The sequence below is a fragment of the Leuciscus leuciscus genome, assembly GCF_965113295.1.
Source record: "Leuciscus leuciscus genome assembly, chromosome: 16".
Classification (NCBI taxonomy): domain Eukaryota; kingdom Metazoa; phylum Chordata; class Actinopteri; order Cypriniformes; family Leuciscidae; genus Leuciscus; species Leuciscus leuciscus.
Window position 1 is genome coordinate 28,399,161 of NC_138740.1, and position 25,532 is coordinate 28,424,692.

The 25,532-nt window shown below is 37.6% G+C and overlaps 1 protein-coding gene across 4 annotated transcripts in view; it reads left to right on the forward strand.

The window, feature by feature from the left end:
* The first annotated feature begins 2,591 nt into the window (after nucleotides 1–2,591).
* whrna (whirlin a) overlaps nucleotides 2,592–25,532 on the forward strand; it is a 125,005-nt gene continuing 102,064 nt past the window's right edge. For 2 of the 4 annotated variants that reach the window (XM_082140228.1, XM_082140229.1), the window contains exon 1: nucleotides 2,592–4,690. In XM_082140228.1, the coding sequence (XP_081996354.1) occupies nucleotides 3,956–4,690 (735 nt within the window). In that variant the 5' untranslated portion in view covers nucleotides 2,592–3,955. The remainder of the gene's footprint in view (nucleotides 4,691–25,532) is intronic. The other 2 variants (XM_082140226.1, XM_082140227.1) reach the window with 2 other exon arrangements.

The following is a 25,532-nucleotide window of genomic DNA, read 5'->3' on the forward strand; positions in this document are numbered from 1 at the left end:
TTAGACAACATTGTCGTCTGTACGTGAAAAACGCAAAGGAAAAACTGTTTCATTTTTAGTACATCGTTGTCATGCAAGTTTACATAGTTAACCCTAAGTTAACATAGTTTTATGGCTAAGTGGCTGATAAATTGACAAATAAATTAGGTTGAGTAGAGAAAAAGGTGACTGAGGTGATTCCCTTTATCCACTTGATCAAGAACTAGATGAAACATGCAGTTGTTTATTAGGCATGAACACATAAAAAAAAAATCTGACTCTCTGGGATCTTGAATAGTGTCTGTGTCAGAGCTGTTTGTTTGTTTGTTTGACTTTATTGTCTGTTCAGATTTACTGGACAGAAATTCATCTTTAACATTGGCATTAAAAACAGATACATCAGACAACACTGTACAACCCATTGTATACCACATAATAAAACACATGGGACATACATGATTAAAACAAATGAATACAATATGTATACACACATTCATACACCTAACTACCTAAATTGAGAATTTGATTTAAAACAGTCACCGCCAATGGAATAAATGTTCTTTAAGGCCGAATCCATTCACGCTCTTCACCGGTACCTCCAGGTTGCTCTGAGTCACTCTTTCCAAAGCCTATTACATAAAGTACCTAGCTGCTTTTTCTCAAAACAGAGATTAATACAGTCAGCCGGTGCAGAGACAAAACTCCTTAGTTCGACTATATAAACAAATTCACATCATCACCAGTGCATTTTCTTGTGCACATGCCCCTCATTAGTTCCCTGTCAAACTGACTATAGAGTTATTGTAATTGTGCTTTATTCCTCAGGACATTTTTCAGCTTTGGCATGTGCAATAAGGTGCTGTAGTCGGCACTATAAATTGAAAATCAAACAGATAGACAAAGTCATTAGCAGTGCTGATGCAGGCAGGAGGATAGGGAGAGTTAATTAGATCTTTCTTCCCGTGCCTACCAGGCTGGAATTCAGCTCATTGTTACTCTGTCTATGTCCATATCGGAGGCACGGCATAATAATCGTGTTTACCTTGCCATCTTGTCGCTTATACTCAGTAACTGCATTAATTACGGCCATCAATCACTCACTGTCATTCCGTCCCTCCCTCTCTGACCTGTGTGTGTTGCTAAGCTCTGAGAAAATGACTAGACACCTCATTATCCAATACAGGTGGATTGGGAACTGATTAGAGCGATTCTTTGGGAATCTTGTGGCCAAAGCTCAGGTGGGTTGAGATTCTGACGGGGTATATCCAGCTGTCATCTCTTGACGTGCCTCAACATCGACACCTGTGCCAGTGCCGGCCAGAAACCCATTCGGCTTTTTATGTGTGAAATGCTGACTCAGATTTGTGGCAGGATTTCAGCATGCTGCTTTATGGGTTCGGTTCTGAAATGCTGTAAAAGGTTTTGATTTAAAGGCTTTCTATCGTGTACTCCCGTAATGTGAACCGTACTAATGTGGTCAGAGCTGTAAATGTTTATGGAGGGGTAAAACATGATTGAGGGATGCATCTAAAACCCTTGAGGGCCATATACACTTTAGAGTATTAACCTGGTTTCTTGATTAACTAGTGGGTTATGTGTTTCTGCTTTAACTAAAAATGTTGGTTAATTAATTGCATCATCAAATCCTAATCAACGATTGTTATAGATGTTATAGATTCAAATAAAGATTTTTTTTTGCGACAACTTTTGCAATTCTATGATGGAGTTACAGCAATGCTATTTATTGTCTATTTCATAGGATTTTAATGATCTTTGAGTAAAAAGCTATTTATGTTTATGCTGTCCAGGATGACTCAAATTGTTCAAATGACTCTTAAAAAGGATTATTATAGTTAACTAAAACTAAAACCATAAAAAGTATTAACAAACTTAGCCTATTTTATTTCAGCTATCTGCCAGAGCAACATTTTCATTTAGTTAAACTTGATGTACTAAAATAAACTGAAACCAAAATAAATAGACATTTTATCAGCTAGACATAAAACCAAATAAAACTAAATAAAATTAAACTAGTCCAAATGAATAATCAATAAAAAAAAACTTATATAAATGTGCACAACAAAATTACTAAAATAAAAAATAATATCAAAATATTAATAAAAATGTCTCAATGATAATAAACAGACCTTATTCACAGCAGCTATATCATATTTTTAGGAATGAAAGCGAGGCTCTGGGGGATAGACATAGGCTCCATCTCTTCAATGGGTTATTTAATGTGTTTTGGGATTTTCCTGCTGACGAAACATTGCAAAAATATCTTTCCAAGGTATTTCAGTAGACAAAAATACAAAACAAAAAAACAGACAGTATGAGCTGTGGAAATTATACTTTTTTATTTATTTATTTTATTTTATTTTTTACAGCGGATGCCATTGAAAACACGGTAAGTCTATTCCTCACAGCCTCGCTTTCATACTTGTCATGGCGCTGCTCTGAATAAGGTCTATGACACTGCTCTTAAAATAAGCGGTCATTTGCAAGTCCTGCGCGCACCCGGCATGACCATGGGCATGACTCGTGTGTTGTTGGTTACTAAGCAACTTACGCGCACCACATAAGCTGCGTCATTTCCTGTGTAGGGACTCGTTGAAGCGAGCCAGTTCAGTCGATCCCCTCCGACAGCTGAAGGCTAGACGGAGACACAGTCGAGTCCGTGCCGTTTTACTTTCTTTCTTTGCGCACTAACGCAACAAATAACTTTCCAACCTGTTTGATTTATTTGTCTGTGGAATTAATCCAGCGCACTTTCCAAGGGACTAAAGCGCGTTTCAACTTTTTGATTTGAGCGTGCCAAAGGAAAACAACTCTGCATTTTAGTTTGGGTGTCATATCCTCCAAATACAGGGACGAGTGGATTAGAACTGAACGCTGATCCGGTGCTCTACTTTAAAAACTAATCAACGGGAACGCATTCGCATGATTGTGGTCGTTGTAAAGCTTTGGATTTCTGGGCAAAGATCCTGAACTCCTTCATGAGGGATTCGCTGTTGACGACAGAGATATTGGAGAAGACGCACTGGCCACTTGACCCCTTTTCACGAGCACAAGACGCACCGGAGCGCGCAGCTTTCTGCCACCGTTATTGGGAAGGTGCACTTTGCGCTCGAATATACGGCTTTTTAAATTTTACTTTACAGTTCTGTTTTTACCGTGAAATCTGAATTTCATATTTTTTTTTATAAATGTGAAATGTAGTGATGATGGGAATGAATTTTGATGACCATATTTTTAAATTCATTATAGTAGACTGTATGTCTTTATTTCATTCAGTAAGGCTATTAATATTCCAAAATAGACTATCGTGAGTTATTTAATCTGTTTGCCATTGTAAAATAACTGTAGCCTATATACCGGGTAGCCTACTTTTGAATGCCACAAGTTGTTATAAAAAAAAGGATCTCTCCAGCAACTGTGATTAATAGTAACAATGACAGATCACAGTGCTTCCAGGTAACACGTGACATTAAATGAATGCAGCAAACATTAGCTAACTAAATAACACAACATGTAATGTAAAACACTCCAATGTACATATCTGAGAACAAAACAGATTTTATTTCATTTTCCTCATAAATGTAATATGTAACTAAGTTCAGTCATAATATAGCCTACGTTGTATTAACTTTTTCAATATTTTAGAGTAAAATTATTATTTTTATTTTTTTTACATAGGCCTTAAAATTTAAATGTAGATAGTAGCATTTAAAATTGAAAGTGTTTATTACAATTCCAAACTTTTTTTTTTCTTCCGCTAATTAGATTTATGTGTTTGGTTTTGTAGGTCCTGTGTGACTCGTTTGATATAATATTGAGTATGACCGTGAACATCAAGGCATCGCAGTGCCATGCGCCGCTCCACAGGCTCCTGTAGACTCGGCTCCGGTGCTACTGCAATGCTCGCCGGACCCCTCCGCTTCCGCGTGGCTCTGTGATCCAGGCAAAGGGCGCGAGGATGAGCACAGACCTGGAGCGCCTGTCGCTCAACTCTTCCTCGGGCAACTCCGTGGCTTCCAGCGCGCGTTCTCTGTCCGCCAACGTGAAGAAGCTTCACAACGCTCTCAACCTGCTGCTCAGCGACCTCGAGAGAGAGCAGTTCATCCACTGCCTCAACGTGTACCACTCCAAGCGCAATGTGTACGATCTGGTCCAGACGCTTAAGGTTATACTGAACGTCCCGAGCAAGCGCCAGCTCCTGCCCATGCTGCGGCTGGTCATCCCGCGCTCGGATCAGCTTCTGTTCGATCAGTACACATCAGAGGGGCTCTACTTGAAATCTGATGTTCTTGCGCGCAATGGTGACCCAGAGGGCTCCCACGAGGCTGCTAATTCCAGTCCAACACACGGGGCTCATTTCTCGCCTGCTTCCACGCCTCTAGCCGCTCTGCGCGGATCTCCTGACAGTATCAGCACCAGCAGCGATGGGACAGCGACTCTTATTCCTTTACTGGGCAGAAATTTCTTACCGGAGCCCCCTGGAGAGATCCGACAGGTGATCCTCAAGCGTCACAAGAGCAACGAGGGTTTGGGATTTAGCATCCGTGGAGGTTCCGAGCATGGAGTTGGGATCTATGTGTCACTGGTGGAACCGGGTTCACTGGCAGAAAAGGAGGGTTTGAGAATAGGAGACCAGATAATGAAAGTTAACGACAAAGTGTTCGACCGGGTCACGCACGCAGAGGCAGTTAAGGTAAGGTATATTTATTTTATTTTATTAATATTTAGTGTAATGTTTAAGTGAATTAGATTAAATATCCCTTGCATATGTGATTAAATATTATGTTAAATTAAATTGTTGATTCAATTATGCTGTTGTTGTTGGTTTATGGATGCATTATGCGTGAGCTATTTTTCTTTCTTTCCTCAATATGCACACATGGCCACAGATATCATAATTGTGTTGAGATCACCAGCTTCTGACCAGTCATTAGACCACAGGGAAACAGACTGCAACTACTATTGATTGATTATTAATGCAAGACAAGTAGCTGAAAGTGTCCCTTTAAGGACCAGAATGATAAATGCTGGCTTTTATTGAGATGTGTTAGCCAGGAAGGCCTGTACAAATGTTGATGTTATTGATCAGTGTGTATGGATTAGATGTAGTTAAATGATTAGAAGTGGCTTGTCACTTGCACTTGTCGATTTTGTATCAATAATACTTGCTGTCATACGCAGGTTTCAGTGCAGAAGCATTTTCCTTGCAGGTCTATAGTTGTCATTCAAAAGAAGAGCTGATTTTGCCTGGCCCTTAACATACTAACTATAACAGAACTGTAATCATAATTAATAGGAAGTAATCCTGCATGTTGGACCTCACATGTATTGTTATGAGTTCAGGTATGCGCTGTCCATGGTGCTGAATCCAGCTATTCATTATAGATTGCATTCTGTCAAAAGTTGTCCCCAAAAAACATACTGTTTGTGTCAAGATCACTAGTTTTCACATGCCACAGACACTGGTGTGGTGAAACCCTCTGGAGAACCTCTAGGCACACTTTTAAAAGAGCAGTTCTCTGAGGAATCTATTAGTTTATTCAAGAAACTAAACATTTGCCATCATTACAAGGAAAAGGCTTTGATGCACTGGCATATCGAAGTTCCTTTAGTACACTTTGAGGCATCTTCAAAAAGTCTTAAGACTTAGTTTCTCTGAAGGCTTCCACCAGCGTGGAACCTCAAAAGATTTCATTATTACAAGTGATTATATTTTTAACTAAATTACACAAAACATGGAAGCATCTGACAGTGGAGATCCCGAGCGGAGCATATTTCAAAGTTGGCATATGACTAGGAACTCCATTCCACTGATACTTTCCTGTTTGACTCTTCCATATTCCCATGTTTGCGAATCTCTGTAGAGTTGTGTGTGCCAAGAGAGAGAGAAACTGAACATGAACAGTTTGCCTCCTTTCTGTGTCATTGTTTCCCTTCGCCGGGGGAAAACTGGCACAGTTGAACAGCAGGGTATAAATTCTTTCCACGGTGCCTTTCTTAAACAGAAGCTGGCAGTGGGGGAAGGCTGCTTCCTCCCAGTTAATCATATTGATCTGCATGAGTAAATGGACGGGCCTCTCCCCAGGCTGAACATGACCTTCCGCTTGTCTTGATGCTCTTGTTCTCATGTAATGCAGACATAGCCTGAGTGAAGACACAAACTATATAAGCAGCCAGAACGGAGAGCAATTCGACTGGGTTTTTGCTACAGTAGGTGCAGATAAATTCAGCACAGTTTGCCTCTCTGTTATCTCTCATTTTTCTAGCAGAAGGAAAAACATATTTTTTTAGTTACAGTGAGGATTTCCTCAGACTCTGTTGACCTTTGTAAATGAACCCTGAACATTATCCGTTTTGTTCTTCTTTTTCTTTCTTGGTTTATTTTGTTGTTTCTTTAAGTTTTCAGATGCAAACACTAAAATAATAATTTTCAGTTTGCATGTTACAATGCTACTTGATAAAACTCATGGAAAAAGTAACACAGTGGCTCCATCTGAAACTGAATACTCTTTAAGTGGGTACTTTTTTTGAGTAAGTACTTGCTTTGTGATCATTAAAAAGTATGTTATATAGATTGACGTGTGTGTAGTGTTAATGCGATTCGGATGTAGACTACATTTGTCACTGTCACTGTGTGCGTCATCTTTCCTGCGTAGTTCACCCAAAATGAAAGTTTAGACAGATTTAATTTAGCATTAGAAATGGTAATGGTGCATCAAATAGCCTATGGTCAAATATGGTAAATATGGTAATTTATGAAAAATTATTGTTAATAAATGTAAAAAAAAAATACATTATTTAATTGGGCTGCACGATTATGACAAAAATCGTAGATGTTGATTATTACCTTGAAATTGTAATTGGGATTATTAATTACAATTATCAGAATTTACATTGAATGATGTTTAAATATAACAATATGGCATACAGTCCCTTCAAACAATGGTATAATGCTATCAAAATAAATAAGCTGAAAACACTCTTCCTAAAAAACGTATTGCTTTTCTATAGCATTAAGCCTCAAATGTCAAATATCCATATATTTATTTGAAGAAACCAAACCAAAGTAAAATATTCATTCTATTATAATGTTATAAAGAAACATCTTAAGCACACAGAATAATTTAAGTGGATTTATTTTTGTTATTGCGCCTTTGAATGATTCGATTTGAAATTTGATTAATTTTGCAGCCCTGTTATTTAATAAAATAAGATGTTTAAAACTTCTTTAATGTTTGCATTCAGGGATATGCATCTAACATAATTCTTATCTTTAAAATTAACATTTCTATTCTGGTGTCACTATTTTATCCTGTGCAAAATTTGATGTAATGCCAAATTTAGAATTTTAATAGTACTTTTTGCTTTAATAGCACTATATATAAAGTTCCATTTTAACTCTATTTTGGCTTTGTTCAAAGTAAGTGAGAGTATCGTAATGGTGAGATCAGTATCTTGTATCAAACCGAATCGTGACACGAGTATATATACCTCTAGTTTATATCCATGATGTTTCTGGTCCTATGAGGTCGATAGAGGAATCACTCGAGTTGGACTGACATCATTATTTCTCTTCATGTATGTCCAGATGTCTGAGCTGTCTCCATCTCTCTCTCTCTGCGTCTACAGATTCAGTGATGAGGATGGATTGTACATGCTCTAGGTGACCTGTCCGCACATCTTTATAGACTATATTGAATGCGTGTGATGCCCTTTGGCATCTCATGATTGGTTGGTCTATCCGCATGGCCTTCAGTGTTTGTTCACTGTGCTGCTATGATAGCCCATATGATCAATGATCTTTCCTCATCTCCTGCTTCAAGGGTGACCGCATATAAGAGCACCTGTTAGTCGAGCTGATTGAATTTTAATGCTGTTGTGACTCTTATGCAAGCTGCCATGGCTCAAACTTAGAGGAGGTTGCCTCTTGCCTTTGTCCTGACACCGAAAGATGATTAAGACAGTGTTTACCAGCTGACAGTCAAACGCTGCTTTGTAATCTCAGTTAGAGCCAAGCGAGAAGATTCATAACCAGTGCCTCTAACCGTACCTGTCCACTTGTGCTTAGCAGAGCTCAGTGAGCGTGTTCAGTTTACTCACGGTAGCTGAGCAGAAGGTTCGTTTGGGGCATCGTGGTATTGACAGCAGAGTGGTGCATGCAGTGAGAGAGTGCATCAAAAAGTTTAAAATGCTGAACTTTATGCAAATGAGAGGAAAAAAAGGAGGTGGTGTGAGGTGACACTGTATACTTTGCCAAGTCAAAATAAACTGTAATGACAATATGATGACTTAACAGTACATTGTAAAAAAATGTGTAAGTTAAAAATAAATAAAAAAATGCTACAGTAAAAAGCTGTTTATTAGTTACCTTGTATTGTTTATGGTTTAACGCATGTGTAATTTTACTGTAAAATGCTGTAAAAATGTAGCTTATGTTTTTGCAAGTAAAAGCTATGCTTTTCATTGTTCGAGTTGCTTGGTATTAAAATGATATTACTTAATAATATATACTTTTCTATCTATCTATCTATCTATCTATCTATCTATCTATCAGTTACCATTTCAGTCGTATCTGATTCTTGGTGATTCTATGGCCATATCTAGCCATGAATTTTCTTGCCAATGATTTTTCTGGGGTAGGTTGCTTGCCACGTCTTTCCCCAACCCTTCCCATTACATGACTTGGGACACACATACACACACATACACAAACACAAACACACACACACACAAAACGGAGGAAAACCGGAGCACCCGGAGGAAACCCATGCAAACAAAGGGAAAACATGCAAACTTAGCCACTGTACCACACCAAAATATACAGTTATAAGCTGTAAAATATACAGGCACCAATATGCCATCCATGAAATATTGTCAGAGAATGTTTTGATGGTGAATTTATGGCAACGACATTCTGAAGAAGATTTTATTATTTAGAAAATAAGTAATTTAATATAATATAGGCTAGCTATTTGTGTGAACACTATTATTTATCTAGCTGTGTGGTGTCTGTGTGCTGGGAATGAAATGTGAACAGAGGCCTGGTATATGCACGATTGAGACAAACACGGTGAGTAATGTCTTGTCCTGTTATTATCATGCGTCGCGTCTGAATGCGTTGTTGTTTTTGGAGCTCTATCGATTTGATTTATAATTCTTGATTTTTCTCGCTGCCTGCTGTGAGTGTGTTTGCTTCGGAGCTGTAAGCTCCGTCTTAGCCTCGTATTTCCTTGTTTTGAACCATCATTTACTACAATTTCTAGTTGTTTATATTACTACTAAATACAGCTTACCCAACCCTGACGCATAACACGCTAGTAATTCGCTAGCCTGTTAACGCGCCACCCTTGCGCTCAGCTATTTTTATTTATTTATTTTCTCTCGCGCCTTTGAGTTCATAAAAGCTCAGGTGAATAAGAAACACTCAACAAACACGGTGAATAATGTCTTGTCCTGTCATTATCATGCGTTGCGTCTGAATGCGTTGTTGTTTTTGGAGCTCTATCGATTTGATTTATAATTCTTGATTTTTCTCTTTAAACCCGCTTACAACGAACATTTTCTACTCTTCCTCACTGAGAAGCACTACTGCTCAAACCTCATTGTTACAACGCGGACTGTTGAGCAGACGCGTCTCAAGCCTATTAGTGATCCAACGCTGCATACTCTTAAAAGTTACGTCCGTGGATCACGGCTGAACGCGTCTTCTCCACACTCACTTATAAACAAACACTTTTTTTTCGCCTATCGTGCGTCTACTCTACACCCCTACCACTAAAAAACCTCATAGTTACAACGCGGACTGTTGAGCAGACGCGTCTCAAGCCTATTAGTGATCCAACGCTGCATACTCTTAAAGGTTACGTCCGTGGATCACGGCTGAACGCGTCTTCTCCACACTCATTTACAAACAAACTTATAATATAAATTAGTATTAATATTGATAGCATCACTGGTAGCTTCGTTGCTAACTCACTGTCCATCTGTTAAAATGGCGAATATATCAGATGTAAGTAGTCTACCGCTTGGTGCAGGTGAGGACACATTTGAGCTTCACGCACTGCAGTCTGAGCTGGAAGCTGTTGAGAAACAGATCCACAACCTTTTATTGAGACAGGCCGAGCTGAGAGACCGGTGTTTGGCTCTTGAAACATCACGCGCCGACGCACACAAATCAGTGTTTAACGTTACTAACCCGCTGACTCCGACCGCGTCTACTCCGTGCGTTCCTCAGCATCGGTCGCAATCAGCCATGGTCTCGTTCACTCCGGCTCCAACACGCCACCACGAAGCCTGGGTGGTTCCGCAGCGGAAGACGCGAGTCAGGTTTAGACCAAGACTTTCTCCGACCCTCCCGGTTTTCGAGTTATCGACACAAAACCGCTTCTCCCCTCTACGCGAAACAGAACGCGATGCTGTGATCATCGGCGATTCCATCGTTCGGCACGTACACGCTACGTTAGGTACAAGTAAGGTGCAAAGTCACTGCTTCCCTGGTGCTCGTGTTTCTGAAATCGCTGCTCGCGTTCCCGAGATCCTGAACGGTGACGAGCGCGTCGGAACTGTGGTCCTGCACGCGGGAGTGAACGACATCAGGCTGCGCCAGACGGAGATTCTGAAGAAAGACTTCAGGAATCTAATCGATACGGTACGCAGCACATCGCCTGAAACAACGATCATTGTGTCAGGACCGCTTCCCACGTACCGACTAGGGCATGAAAAGTTCAGCAGATTATTTGCGCTAAATGAATGGTTAATGTCATGGTGCAATGAGCAGAAACTGCTCTTTGTAAATAATTGGAATCTGTTTTGGGAGCGTCCTAGGCTTTTCCGTGCTGATGGCTTACACCCAAGCAGATTCGGAGCGGATCTTCTGTCAGATAACATCTCCAAAATGTTAAATACCCTTTGACTAGTAACCAAAAGTCCAAATCATAGTCTCTGCTGCACCAATTCAACTGATATAAATACTAGTGTAGAACATTGCATAGAAACCGTGTCTATTCCTCGTTTAGTGAGATCAAATAATAAATCTAATGCAGGATCTAGGAAAAATCTAATTGTTATTAAAACAGAAAATGTTGCTATTAGTAAACAAAAACTATTTCTAAAGCTAGGTCTTCTAAACATTAGATCACTCACACCTAAGGCAGTTATTGTAAATGAAATAGTCACAGATAATAGCTTCGATGTACTTTGCCTTACTGAAACCTGGCTTAAACCAAATGATTATTTCGGTATTAATGAGTCTACTCCTCCTGGATACTGTTATAAGCATGAGCCCCGTCTGATTGGCCGTGGCGGAGGTGTTGCAACCATTTATAAAGATATTCTAAATGTTACTCAGAAAACGGGTTATAAGTTTATTTCATTTGAAGTACTTGTACTAAATGTTACGCTCTTAGATGTTAGAAAAACATCCCTATTATCTCTAGCCTTGGCTACCGTATATAGACCGCCAGGGCCTTACGCTGATTTCCTAAAAGAGTTTGCAGATTTTCTCTCAGACCTATTAGTCAATGTCGATAAAGCATTAATTGTTGGAGATTTTAACATACACGTAGATAATCCAAATGATGCGTTAGGAGCTGCGTTTACAGATTTATTAAATTCATTTGGGGTCAAGCAAAACGTCACCGGACCAACTCATCGTCTTAATCATACACTCGATTTAATTATATCACACGGAACCGATCCAACCGATATAGATATCATTCCACAAAGTGATGAAGTCACTGATCACTACATGGTAACTTGCATATTACGTACTGCTGTAATATGTCATGCGGCGTCGCGTTATCAACCAGGCAGAACAATCCTCCCATCCACCATAGATAATTTCTCAAATTGCTTATCTAATCTGTCTCAGCTGCTGCCTGAACCCAAACAAACAGATGAACTAGAAGAACTAACTAGCACTATGAGCACCATTCTCTCTAGAACATTGGATGTGGTTGCACCTATTAAATTAAAAAAGGTCAGAGAGAAAAATAAAGCACCATGGTATAACAATACTACGCATGTTTTAAAGAGAGAAACCCGTATTTTAGAGCGTAAATGGAAACAAACTAATTTAGAGGTCTTTAGAATCGCGTGGAAAGACAGTATGTCACGTTATAAAAAGGCCCTAAAAGCTGCCAGGGCTGAGCACCTCCGCAAACTAATAGAAAACAACCAAAACAATCCAAGGTTTCTATTTAACACCGTGGCTAGACTAACAAATAAACAGACGTCACCCGAACAAAATATCCCGTTACAGTTCAGTAGTAATGATTTCATGAACTTCTTCACTGAGAAAATAGAAAGCATCAGAACCACAATTATAAACGTTCAATCTTCAATCGCGCCTTACAATTCAGCTTCAATTATCACCCCGAAAGAACAATTACAGTGCTTTACAACTATAGAACAAAAAGAGTTAAATAAACTTATCACTTCATCTAAAACAACAACATGTTTATTAGATCCTATACCAACTAAACTACTGAAAGAAGTGTTATCTGTAGTGGAAGAGCCTCTCCTCAATATTATTAACTCGTCTTTATCTTTAGGTCATGTTCCAAGAACATTTAAACTGGCAGTTATAAAACCTCTCATTAAGAAACCACAATTAGATCATAATAATCTAGCAAATTATAGACCCATTTCAAATCTTCCATTTATGTCTAAAATATTAGAAAAAGTGGTGTCCGCTCAACTGGGCTCTTTCTTGCAACAAAATGATATCTATGAAAAGTTTCAGTCTGGATTCAGACCGCATCATAGCACTGAAACTGCGCTCGTTAAAATCACAAATGATTTACTTTTAGCTTCTGACCAAGGCTGTATCTCAATACTAGTTTTACTTGATCTTAGTGCTGCGTTCGATACTATAGATCACACAATACTCTTAGATCGACTACAAAATTATACTGGTGTTCAAGGACAAGCACTAAGCTGGTTCAAATCATACCTATCTGACCGCTACCATTTTGTCTATTTAAATGGAGAAAAATCGATCATAACTCCAGTAAACTATGGAGTGCCGCAGGGATCTGTATTAGGCCCTCTGTTATTTTCAATATATATGATGCCACTTGGAAATATTATAAGGAAACATGGAATTAGTTTCCATTGTTATGCTGATGACACTCAAATATATATTTCATCACGGCCGGATGAAAACGCTACATTTTCCAAATTGACAGAGTGTGTTAAAGATATAAAAGATTGGATGACGCGTAATTTTCTTTTATTAAATCCAGACAAGACAGAGGTAATACTTATCGGTTCAAAAAACCGCCCACAAAACCTCGCACAATACAACTTTAACATCATAGGATGTCCTGTTACTTTATCCTCTACAGTAAAAGACCTGGGTGTTATACTCGATTGCAACCTGTCTTTTGAAAATCATATTTCTTATGTTACAAAAACAGCCTTTTTCCACCTTAGAAACATTGCTAAGCTACGTAATATGCTATCAGTTTCTGATGCAGAAAAGTTAGTTCATGCATTCATGACCTCGAGACTGGATTACTGTAATGCTTTATTAGCTGGTTGTCCTGCATCCTCAATAAACAAGCTACAGTTAGTCCAAAATGCCGCCGCTAGAGTTCTTACGAGATCAAGAAAATATGATCATATAACACCGATTTTATCATCACTGCATTGGTTACCTATAAAGTTCCGTATTAATTACAAGGTATTGCTACTGACTTATAAAGCCCTAAACGGCTTAGCTCCAGTCTATTTAACGGATCTTCTATCGCCCTATAATCCATCGCGCTCTTTGAGATCACTAAATTCAAGGCTTTTGGTCATACCTAGGATATCCAGAACCACCAAAGGAGGGAGAGCATTTTCACATTTGGCTCCAAAACTCTGGAATAGTCTTCCTGATACTGTTCGTTGCTCAGACTCGCTCTCCCAGTTTAAAACTAGATTAAAGTCGCATCTCTTCAGCCAGGCATTCATATAATCCTACAGTTCAAACTACAATCCGGCCTCTATCCAATGCCAGAGGAGAACTGGCCCCCGACTGAGCCTGGGTTCTCCCAAGGTTTTTTTTTCTCCATTAAGGCACCTGATGGAGTTTTAGGACACCATTAGGTCACTTGATGGAGTTTTTCGGTTCCTTGCCACTGTTGCCTTTGGCTTGCTCAGTTGGGGATATTTTGGGGATATTTAATTTAATTTTATCAATCAATAAATTCCTCTTGAAACAAACTTTGTTGTATTATTTTAATTTAATACTGTGAAGCTGCTTTGATGCAATCTGTATTGTGAAAAGCGCTATACAAATAAACTTGACTTGACTTGACTTGGTATATGTTTGCAGCAAGAAATTCTATTCTAATGTGTCACATGGTAAAAAAAAAAAAAAAAAACCTTTGCCTAAGGGTGTGTGAAGGATGTATAGGTATGAGAACGGGGCAGAAATCTGGAGCCGTTCCTTGCAAGAAGCTTGCTCGGGTTTGTTTCTTTGAATAATAACCTAAATCTGGCATCAAAAATCCACGACTTTTTCTGACAGTTTCTTATGCACAAGTAGAAACCCAGGATAAGAGATTCCCTCCCATTCTCCCAATGAAGGAAAAACAAGGTAATCAGAGAATGGAGGAAGGGAGGGATCGAGCCTTTCCTCAATGATCTTATTCACTGTATTTTGTTCATTAAATTGAATTTAAGGCTGCATATCAGCTTTATTTCATTTCTCAGCCCCTCTGCTAATTGTCTCTGACTGAGTAGGCGGCACAAATGTTTTGGCCCCTGTTCCAATAATCTCTTGTTCATTACATGGGCTTAGAGCAGGTGACTGACTGTCTGTTGTATTCTTCATCTTGATTTAGCTCCACCATAAAGCGGAGAATATACACTGGCTTTCTCTGACAGACCTCATCAATTTGAGGCAGGGCAGGATTGATGCTCAGTCATTACACACTGTTGGGGACCTGTTGATATATGACTGACTGACTGTGGATCATTGGTCCACATTTTTGTGATTTTAAGACCTGCCTCTCTCAGCACATGATATCTTTGTGATATACTGATCCCAGATCTGTCGCTTTTATGTTTGTGAAAAGAAATCACATGCCTGTAGCGTCAAGATTTTAAGAGCCTGGGTATTTTATCAGTATGTCATATGGATTTAACCTTTTTTAATGAAGGTTAGAAGCTGCAGAATTTCCGATATGTATTTGCATTCAGTATGAGTATTCTGGCATATTGTAGCATGTGAAAGCACAGTGCAGTATAATTGTAGTTATTCGCCTGCAAAAATACTTTCTAGATGTTTTATGGCTCCTAAGCCATTTATGCTTTTGAAATAACTACACATAAAGCAATTTTAGATGAATGAACCTCTCACTCACATTCTCATTCATTCACTCACTCACACACATACAAGCACTGCATATTCTGTGAAGGGAAAGAGCAACGCCCTGACTTGATGTGGCAGTCTCTCTTCCATAATGCACAAAACTCTTGACGGGTTTACGTTTTTTTTTTACACTAACTCAGTGAGAAACATACAGCATAAAACCCTCCACAAACCACACAAAGAAATGAGTTTGAGCTTTAGTCTGGTTACACAATCCTTGTATAATGTAGATGGAAATAATCGGTAGTTCGTGACAACAGGAATTTTAAAGATCCCAAGACAGTCTGGATACAAAACAGGAGAATATTGAGAATTTAGACCCATTTCCCTTACTACGATATCAGAACTGGATCACAGTAATATTTATGTATATTTATGCTTTTATCCATAGTAACATTGCTGTATATGTATATATATATATATGTAAGTGAGGATAGCAAAATAAAGTAAACTGTGACATATTATACCCAAAAGTTTCTTCATACAGTACTGGTAAGTTTCAGAAGTGCCATCTGAATTAATAAGTTGTATTTGCATACTGAGTAGACCACTCTAAACCTGTTTATTGTAACAGACATAAGTCAAGTCAAGTCAAGTCAAGTTTATTTGTATAGCGCTTTTCACAATACAGATTGTATCAAAGCAGCTTCACAGTATTAAATTTAAATAATACAACAAAGTTTATTTCAAGAGGAATTTATTGATTGATAAAATTAAATTAAATATCCCCAAAATATCCCCAACTGAGCAAGCCAAAGGCAACAGTGGCAAGGAACCGAAAAACTCCATCAAGTGACCTAATGGTGTCCTAAAACTCCATCAGGTGACCTAATGGAGAAAAAAAACCTTGGGAGAACCCAGGCTCAGTCGTAACATAAGGATACAAAGTGTTTACAACTAACATCTGCTCAAGTGACTTGTTCGTCTGTGTTTTGTGGTTGCAATATAATTAGCAATTTTGAGCAGTAGAAGCTTGTAGATTATTAATAGCACTCTCCACCCTGTTTTTGCCTTTCATCTCCTCTGTCTTCTTTTAAGCCTTAAAGTATGTCATTTAATACAGTTGAGCCTGGCCCCTCCCCCGCCTCCCAAACCCTGCATCCCATTGTCCTGTGTCTGGACCCAGACCATCTGTTGCACACGCTCTTGATCTACAGCATGACTCGCCACTCATAGTCTTATGACAGAATATTCAGTTTGTCCACATAAGGCAGTGCAGTGTTGATGATACACGTGATCCTTTCCCATTGGCCGGACTCTTGACTTTGGCCTCTGATTGGCTGACACCTCTTTCACAGACTCCTGTTGGTAAATAATTGAAGAAGCTCCACCTTGTCTCAACACTAATGTCAGACAGAGAGAGAGGAAAAGAGAAGAGTGTGGGATGTACTGTTGCAGGAATAAATTGATTTTTTTAAATGATGTATTATTGTATTCATTGAATCCTATAAAGCCTGCTGTATCATATTTGATGCACAAATTTCCAAGGCCTCTAATTTATCAGCATGATCAGCACGCTGCTGAAAAATCTATGCTTGCTCGCATTTTTCACTTTTAAATGTGTGTGTGTGTGTGTGTGTGTGTGTGTATGTTGGACTAACATTTTCGGGCATCAGGGAGCCGATATCAGTATGGTGCCTGCGGTTGTGCCGTGGTGGAAAAGTTATGTAATCTGTGTACAGTGTAACACGGTGTAACCTAGTTAAAGGTGTAAGGCTAGTTAAAATGTGAGCATGAAATATGATATACTTTTGAGGAATGTTTATTTGTACATCTCTCAATCATATGTTTTGCCCACACAATAAAAACTACAGAGCTTTGATCATAAAATTAAGCATTTAAATACATCAAACTAAGCCAATTTTTGAGAGATGAGTGACTGACAACTGATATTTATATGCCGTTCTCTGCTTTTCTGTTAGAAAGATCTCATTGACTTTCATGACAAGCTATCAGAATGTCATCTTTATTTTTAAAATATCAGCAACTGCAACAAATTGCATATTTTTGCTACGTTTTCTCCCCCTCTCCATGTTCTCCTATTTAATCCTATATCAGCCATAAAAGCATGTTGGTCAAATATAATACTAAACAAAAACACAGATGCACATTTATTTTGGACTTTTTTTTCCTTTTTCTTTTTTCTAAAGTTTCAATACATTTTTCCTTTAAAAAAAAATTTTTTTCTGACTATTATTTCAAATGCCAGGCTTAAAATAAAATATTTAAAAATATTAAAAAAATATGAACAATAGAATTGTTGTTGAATATATATTTAATGTATTAAACATTTATTTCTACACACAATATAATCCCCAAAATAATATTTCCCCACCCCCTCTCTCCTCTTTCAATTCTTTTTTCACTTGATTAGACTGTTTTACCTGCACACATGCCTTGAATGCAAAATCCATTTTTTCCCTGCATTATACGCCCTGTTCATCTTTAAGTGCATGGTTGGACACCATATATGCAGACATCCCCACACTCAAACGCACACACAGTAATGCACACATAGGCATAAACTCGGGTGCATCCATCTAAGTATATCGTTTTTATGGAAGATTTTTATTGATCCGAATGACATTTGTTAGGACGCATACACAGCGCCCAGGGCAAAACTACATCATGTGTGAGATGAACACGGCCTGAATTTACTGTGCGAGTGTGCATGATCGCTGGCAAGAGTACAGGAAATTAGCAAGCACAACATGAATCGTCACTATGTGGGTTTGTTTTGTTTGTTCCATCTGGTTTTTAGTGTCATGTGACTCTCTAATGACTGGTCTTTAGTGTTTGTTGAATATAGCTGCAAAAGTAACAGTATGAGCTTTTCCTGCTGAGACTGTCTGCTGGGTAAAACCCATTAAATTACTAAATGGCCATCACTCTCTGAGTGAACTTCACACTGAGCCTTTGTCGATGTGCATGTGACTCCTCTACGAACTTGAACCACTCTTACCCAGAGTGCCTAGTGCCTACACTTGCCAATTTTCACCGCTGCATGTGAGGGATGGAGGTAATTGACCTACAAAGGTTACTTTCATGTAGTTTTTCTCTTTTATCTTTGTACCATCCAGCCTCTGTCACTGTCATCTGCCCCAGTTGTTTGTCTGTTTGTATTCAGCATCCAGATTATTCATCAGCTCTCGGCCTATCGATCTGGACTTTATTGGCAGCGGACATCGTTTCTGATTTGCTCGACGGGTTTATAGCCGGCACTGTTCACCAGATGCATCTGCTAATTGACACTCTCTTTCTATGGTTTGTTTTCATGCTAGGTTGGGTGACTGGGCCCATGGGCACCAGCTCCGTGACCAGTTTGTCAACAAACAGCAATGAAATATAACAACACACCACTATTGTCCCAATTTGAGTACAGTACTTGTGTACTATTCTATGCCATTTATCAGACAACGATGTTGAATGACAAAATAACCTTTTGTCTAAACATTGCTTTACCATTTTTAAGTACTTTTATTTTAAACTAATATAATTTTGTGTAATACAAAGTGTTTTAATATAAATTTTAATTGTACATTTTAATACTGTATTTATAATGCACATTTTAATTTAAGTAAATGATGTATGTATGTAAAAATAAAATGTAATGTACTACTTTGAAAAATTACAACACATTTTTTTTTTACATTTATCTGTCCATATTTGATGTTTAATTTTCTTTCTTTTTTGTACATTTAAATTAAATATTAAAATAATTGTATTGTTTTATTATAAATTTTAATTGCACATTTTAAAACTGTAATATAAAGCACATTTAATTTAAGTAAATGATGTATGCATGTACAGTCGTGCCCAGAATTAATCATACCCCTGGTAAATATGATCAAAAATGGCTGTAAAAAATAAATCTGCATCGTTTATCCTTTTGATCTTTCATTCAAAAAATTGGCAAAATCCTAACCTTTCATTTAAGTAAAAGAATTGAAAGTGGGGGGGAAATCACATTATAAAATAAATGTTTTTCTCCAAAACACGTTGGCCACAATTATTCATACCCTTTTATTGAATACCTTTTTGCAACCTCCTTATGCCAAGATAACTGCTCTGAGTCTTCTCCTATAATGCCTGATGAGTTTGGAGAACACCTGACCAGAGATCAGAGACCATTCCTCCATACAGAATCTCTCCAGATCCCCAGATCCATGTTGGTGCTTCTTCTCTTCAGTTCACCCCATCATCAGGTCAGGGAACTGGGACGGTCATGGCAGAAGCTTCATTTTGTGCTCCCAAACACATTTTTGTGTTGATTTTGATGTTTGTTTTGGATCGTTGTCCTGATGGAAGATCCAACCACGGCCCATTATACGATTTCTAGCAGAAGGCGTCAGGTTTAGATTTTTTATCTGTTGATATTTGATAGAATTCACAATGCCATGTCTGAATAAGAAGTCCAGGACCTCCAGCAGAAAAATAGGCCCACAACATTAAAGATCCAATGGTATATTAAATTGTACACATGGGGTACTTTTTATCCTTGTGTTCACCAAACCCATCTAGTGTGTTTGCTGCCAAAAAGCTATTTTTTTAGTTTCATCTGACCACAGAACCCTGTGCCGTTTGAAGTTCCAGTCATGTCTGACAACTGAATATGCTGGAGTTTGTTCTTGGATGAGCGAGGAGCATTTTTCTTGAAACCCTCCCAAACAACATGTGGGGATGTAGGGGTTGTTTGATTTTTTTTTTTAATAGGCTTTCTGACCCCAAGACTTAACTAATCTCTGCAATTCTCCATCTGTGATCCTTGGAGAGTCTTTGGCCACTCAAACTTTCATCCTCACCGTCCATTAAGACAATATAGACACACGTCCTCTTCCTGGCAGATTCGTAACATCTTTAGTTGATTGGAACTTCTTAATTATTGCCCTGATGGTCAAAATGGGGATTTTCAATTCGTTAGCTATTTTCTTACATCCACTTTCTATGTTGTGATGCTCAACAATCGTTTGCTGCACATCAGAACTATTTTCTTTGGTTTTATTCATTGTGGATGATTCAGGGAATTTGGCCTTTGTGCTTCCTCATATTTAAACTCCTGTGAAACAAAAAGTCATAGCTGGACAATTTCATGTTCCTAGTCACCCTGATGTGCTAAAAAAGGTAAATATTAATGGGAATATACTTCAGAGATATTTTATTCATAAAAAATTCTAGGGGTATGAATAATTGTGGCCAACGTGTTTTGGAGAAAAACATTTATTTCATAATGTGATTTCCCCCCCATTTTCAATTCTTTTACTTCAATGAAAGGTTAGATTTTTGCCAATTTTTTGAATGAAAGATCAAAAGGATAAACGATGCAGATTTATTTTTTACAGCCATTTTTGATCATATTTACCAGGGGTATGATTAATTCTGGGCACGACTGTATGTGTTTATTTTATTTATTGATTTTGTAAAAATGTGCATCAAACAAAAATGCAATATTTAAAGCTACATTTATGAAGCTACAAAATTCAGCAAAATGTAAAACTAAAATGTAATGCAGTACTTTTTAAAATTATATTTTGTTTTTTAAATGTATCTATCTTTTCTCTATTTGTACATTTAATTTACTTGATAGAATACTAAGAATTTAACAATGTTAAATGTCATCTTTAGCAAATCTAAAAATGAATATTTTTGTATTATATTGTGATGAATAAATTCAGCTGTGGCATTCATTTTGGTTTATTTTTAATTTATTTTTAAATTTTTTTATATTGGCGCAACTCCATTTGAAGACCTCTGCAATAGCTAAAAATCCCAAATTTTGATTCCTGGCTAAATTACTGTTAAATTTTGATGATAACTGTGATGGCTTGAATGTTCAGTCAGATTTAAGGAATATATCCTTTTAATCTGTTGACGTACTGGGACTCTGTTATAGAATAGTGCTTAAAAATACTTAAAACTGTCCTCCTCCCAGAAGGATAAGGTCTGTTATCTTATTAAAAGGAAATTGGCAGATTTGAAAGCACGCATATATTCAGATATAGAGGGATGACACATTGTTTGGTCACCGAGGATTTAGATTTAGAGAGATAATTAAGATGTTTCGGGCAGATTAGTGAGGATGTGCCTTCAAAAGGACTCAATTTAATTCCCAACTGACTGTTTTCCCCTCTCATATGAAGAAAATGAATAATAGGTACGGGGTCAGAGCCATATGGAGATATTAATTCTGCAACGATGTGTTCAGGGTCATGAAGGGGCGCTATGTTTTATTATAACTCCCCTGGATTATGACGGAGCGGCAGAAGCCTCCGTACCGAAGGACTTAAGTCTGCTCCGGGTCCAGATAATTGATTCGGATCTGAGATTTATGTTTCTGCGAATGTCCAAAAAAATGAGTTCTGTTCGTGGTTATGAAGTCTAACCTTCAGATCAGTGTCAGAGGTAGAAATCTTTCACCCCATCCTGGAGAAGTTCAGACCTTGTTGTCCCCGCAAAACACTGCATCCCAAACCACGGACACAGGCTGATGAGTTTTTCCCTGTGGACCGCTGCCAGTGGATGCTGCCAAGAACACTCATCTCCACTGGCTGGCTGTACCTTAAAGGCCTTGCATCAGGGAAAATAACAGAATCTGGGGAATTTTCTGGCTAGAAGAGGATGGGGGTGGCGGGCTGTTGAGATTTATGATTGAACGGCGCTATAATGAGAGAGCATGGATTTGATAGGTGATATAATTGTTCTGCCACTCAGGATCAGTAGACAACATGCTAATATGTTCCTCATGAGCGGTGTGGGTTACTGACAGATACAGACTGCTCACAGCTGATAATACAGTGATCCAGTCAAACCGACATGTTTCATATCTGGTGGTTATAAAGAGGTTTTGTAGTTTCGGACAGTGATTCATTTATTTATTTGATTCCATCATTACATCATACACCAAGGGTGGTGTGGTGGAGAGGTTAAAGCTTAGAACCTGTAATCAAACTGTTGGTTTGATTTCTGCAAGAGGTGAAGTGAGCCATAAGATTTTACTATTGTGCCCTTGAGCAAGAAACTTTGCTTGAAGTTGCTTCAAGGGAAATTATTCCCACAACTGGATTTTAGAGTGTTACCTATCTGTGTCAAAGCCACTGCAATGAAAGGATGCGATAGTGTGAGGGCTCAAAAATAAGATTTTTTTTTTTTTTGGTAGAAACAATTTATACAAAATATTACATAGAGCTAATATTTTATATTAAAAGTTTTCTTACTTTTTTGTTAATTCAAATTTTTTTTTTATATGCAAAAGTTGGAAATTGTATATAAATATATATAGCCTAGCTAATTTAACTATGTACATTCATTAAAAACTATGACATAGTGCATATAACATTAATGATTGGTTTGTCATTTTATTATTAATATCATTATTGATTTATTAGTAATGGTCTGCTTTAGAAGCTGCATGATTCTGAATAAATGGAATCACTATTTATTTTATTTATTTTTTTAAATAGAGAATCACAAGTCTCCCAAGGTTCTGAATGACAACTAAACAAAATAACATGTAATTTACTATGTTCTGGCAAAATGATAATTACTGGAGTCTATTCAAAAATATATTTAATTCATTTTAATTATTATTTTTTAAATCAGTTTGAATTAGTGATTCAATTACTTACTCATAAAGACTTCACTTAGTTTGATTCATTACTGGTTAAATCAGCGTTTTTGAACAAATCTTTTGAATTAATGAATAAATGACAAATAACATTTTTAACATTCACTTGTCGCCACCTACTGGTGTAACGATGTAATTGATACAATATTTGAAGTTACTTTCAAAAGGCGATTCACATTACTTTGTGATTTTGATCACTACTGTACACATAGGCCTAAGTGTTTATATCCTATATGTAAACTTTTATTCTAGTACTTCTGTGATAATTTGAATTATTGTAAGACAGAAATAATGATACTGAGTGGTTGAAACAACTGTTTCATATATACAGGACAGCTGCTCTCTCTGGCTCAGTGGCAGCGCCAACGCTGATTTGAAAGTTCGTACTTGTCAAAGTTTTAACAGACAAAGCTGAATCGATGTCATTTAGGATCATTGGTGTTTGAATCGAGATTGCAACAATTAACAATTAATCATGCAGATCTAATCTGCTTACACCCCTCCTAGGTGTGGACTTCTGTGCTTACTTACAAAGATGCTGTAGATAATAGTGCTGTAAATAAGTTACTTTCAAAGTATTGAAAAGTAATACAAAGTAATATCACTGTCCTCTTGAAATGCATCTCTAGAGAACTTTGTTTTGTGCCTCTTTTACATTTCTCCTCTCTGTTCAACATTGGGCAGGAGGCCCAGGATCTTACCCTTGATTCTGACCCACATTAACCCATCCACATAGGTGCTGCTGAGTAAACAAAATCTCCTTTCTTGCTCTTACTGAAAAAGGAAAAGAATCAGGGACTGAAGCATTAGCACAGCAGTTAGCCATCTGTTTTTAACATCTCTCTATTATATCTACTTAAGCAAAGAATTGCACTTCGAGGAATGCTGGCGAGTCACCAGATCGTATTTGTCCCTCTCAATTTCCATGTATATTATTCCTCCCTCCCCTGCTGTTTACCGATCCAAGGCACATGCATGCAGTAATAAAGTCATGCAGAGGGAATGTGAACCTTGCTTTCTGGAGTTTTTTTCTTTTCTTTTTTGCAGATATCATCATCTGATGGTCTCATGCTTTTGCCTTTTGGCTCAAGAGGTCTTTTACCCGTATTCGGTCAGTTTTTTCAGGTTTAAGTTCCAGTTGGTAATCAATTTTAAAATATTTTTTATTTAAATATAGCCTAAAAATTATATTAATGTGGGATTATATTAATGTAAATATAATTTTAAATAATGTTTACATATTATGCTATTTAATTTAATAAAATAAATTATTTGTTTTTTTTAGCAAAAATCTCAAATTGAATTTTGAATGCAACATCCCAAAGAACAGTCTTTTGATCATTATTGTAGAAACACAATAGGACTTATTATCATGTCAAAGCTGATTTTTCCATAAAATACTTGGTGTCTGTTGTCAAGCTGGCTGGCTGTGAAGTTCAGTTGCAATTTTTCTTGGTTTCTTAAAAATATTAGGTCAGGATAGAACATTAAATTACATAAAGAACTACTGCATTGTTTTGTTTACTGGCTTATTTCACTTTTTTGGCTTGTTTCATGGTGCTGCTCCTAGTCAGGTCTCAACTCAAGGTCTTATTCCTAATAGTGATTTTGGCTTTAACTTGCATGCTGATGGTTTAGGCTGTGTCTACAGTATGTTCTCTTTAACATGACATCTCTCTCTACTATTTTTCCTTCTGATTTGAGCCTTCATGTCAAGAAGGGTTGTGCTGTTGTAAACACTCTTTGTACGAACAGAGAGCACTTACATGTCAGGTGAAGGATATGGTTAGCTTGTCCCTGATGGCCATCATGCTGTGTGTCAGTGTTTCTGTGTGACAGGATGTTTCCCAGGAGAGGTGGGAACAGCTGTGTGGCAGGACTCAGGTGGACGGCTCTCAACACAACTCCACCAGTGTAAATGATGCTTTAGAGAACAGAAGGGGACAATACTTAAACACAAACATCAAAGCAGTAAGTTGAGCTCTGCAAAAATGTAGCCAAAAATAGTGACGCACTGAAATTTTGGCAACCGAAAAATGTTGAAATTATTATTTATTTATTTTGGCTGAAACGATTTTGGAGGGGTGAAATCATTGACCGAAACGGTGATGTTTAATTAGCGCTTCTCCAGTGGGGCATTTTGACTGTTTTGTGCATAGAACATGGATAAGCTTCAACAGGTAAACATGTCTATGCTGTTTTCAGTTGATGTGTGAGTCAAAGCTTCACTAAACATTATTTCTAGCGCACCTACCATACACTAATCGCAATTAGCTTTGTACTTTTGATACGAAACAAAGTCTCAGCTTTCAAACTGTAAATTTTTATACTGAAATTTGAACAATTAAAGGTACAGTGTAATTTATTTTGTTCAAAATCAACAAAATGTATAATATTATTTAAGTCAGTACATCATCAATCCTTCTTCCAAAAAGTTTTTTGTCTTACCCTGATTCACTATAGTAAGCCTAAAGTGTTTATGTTTTAGACCTGTCGGGAAATTGCGAAGGCTACATCACTCACCTGTGTGTGTCTCGTCATATGCGTAAATAG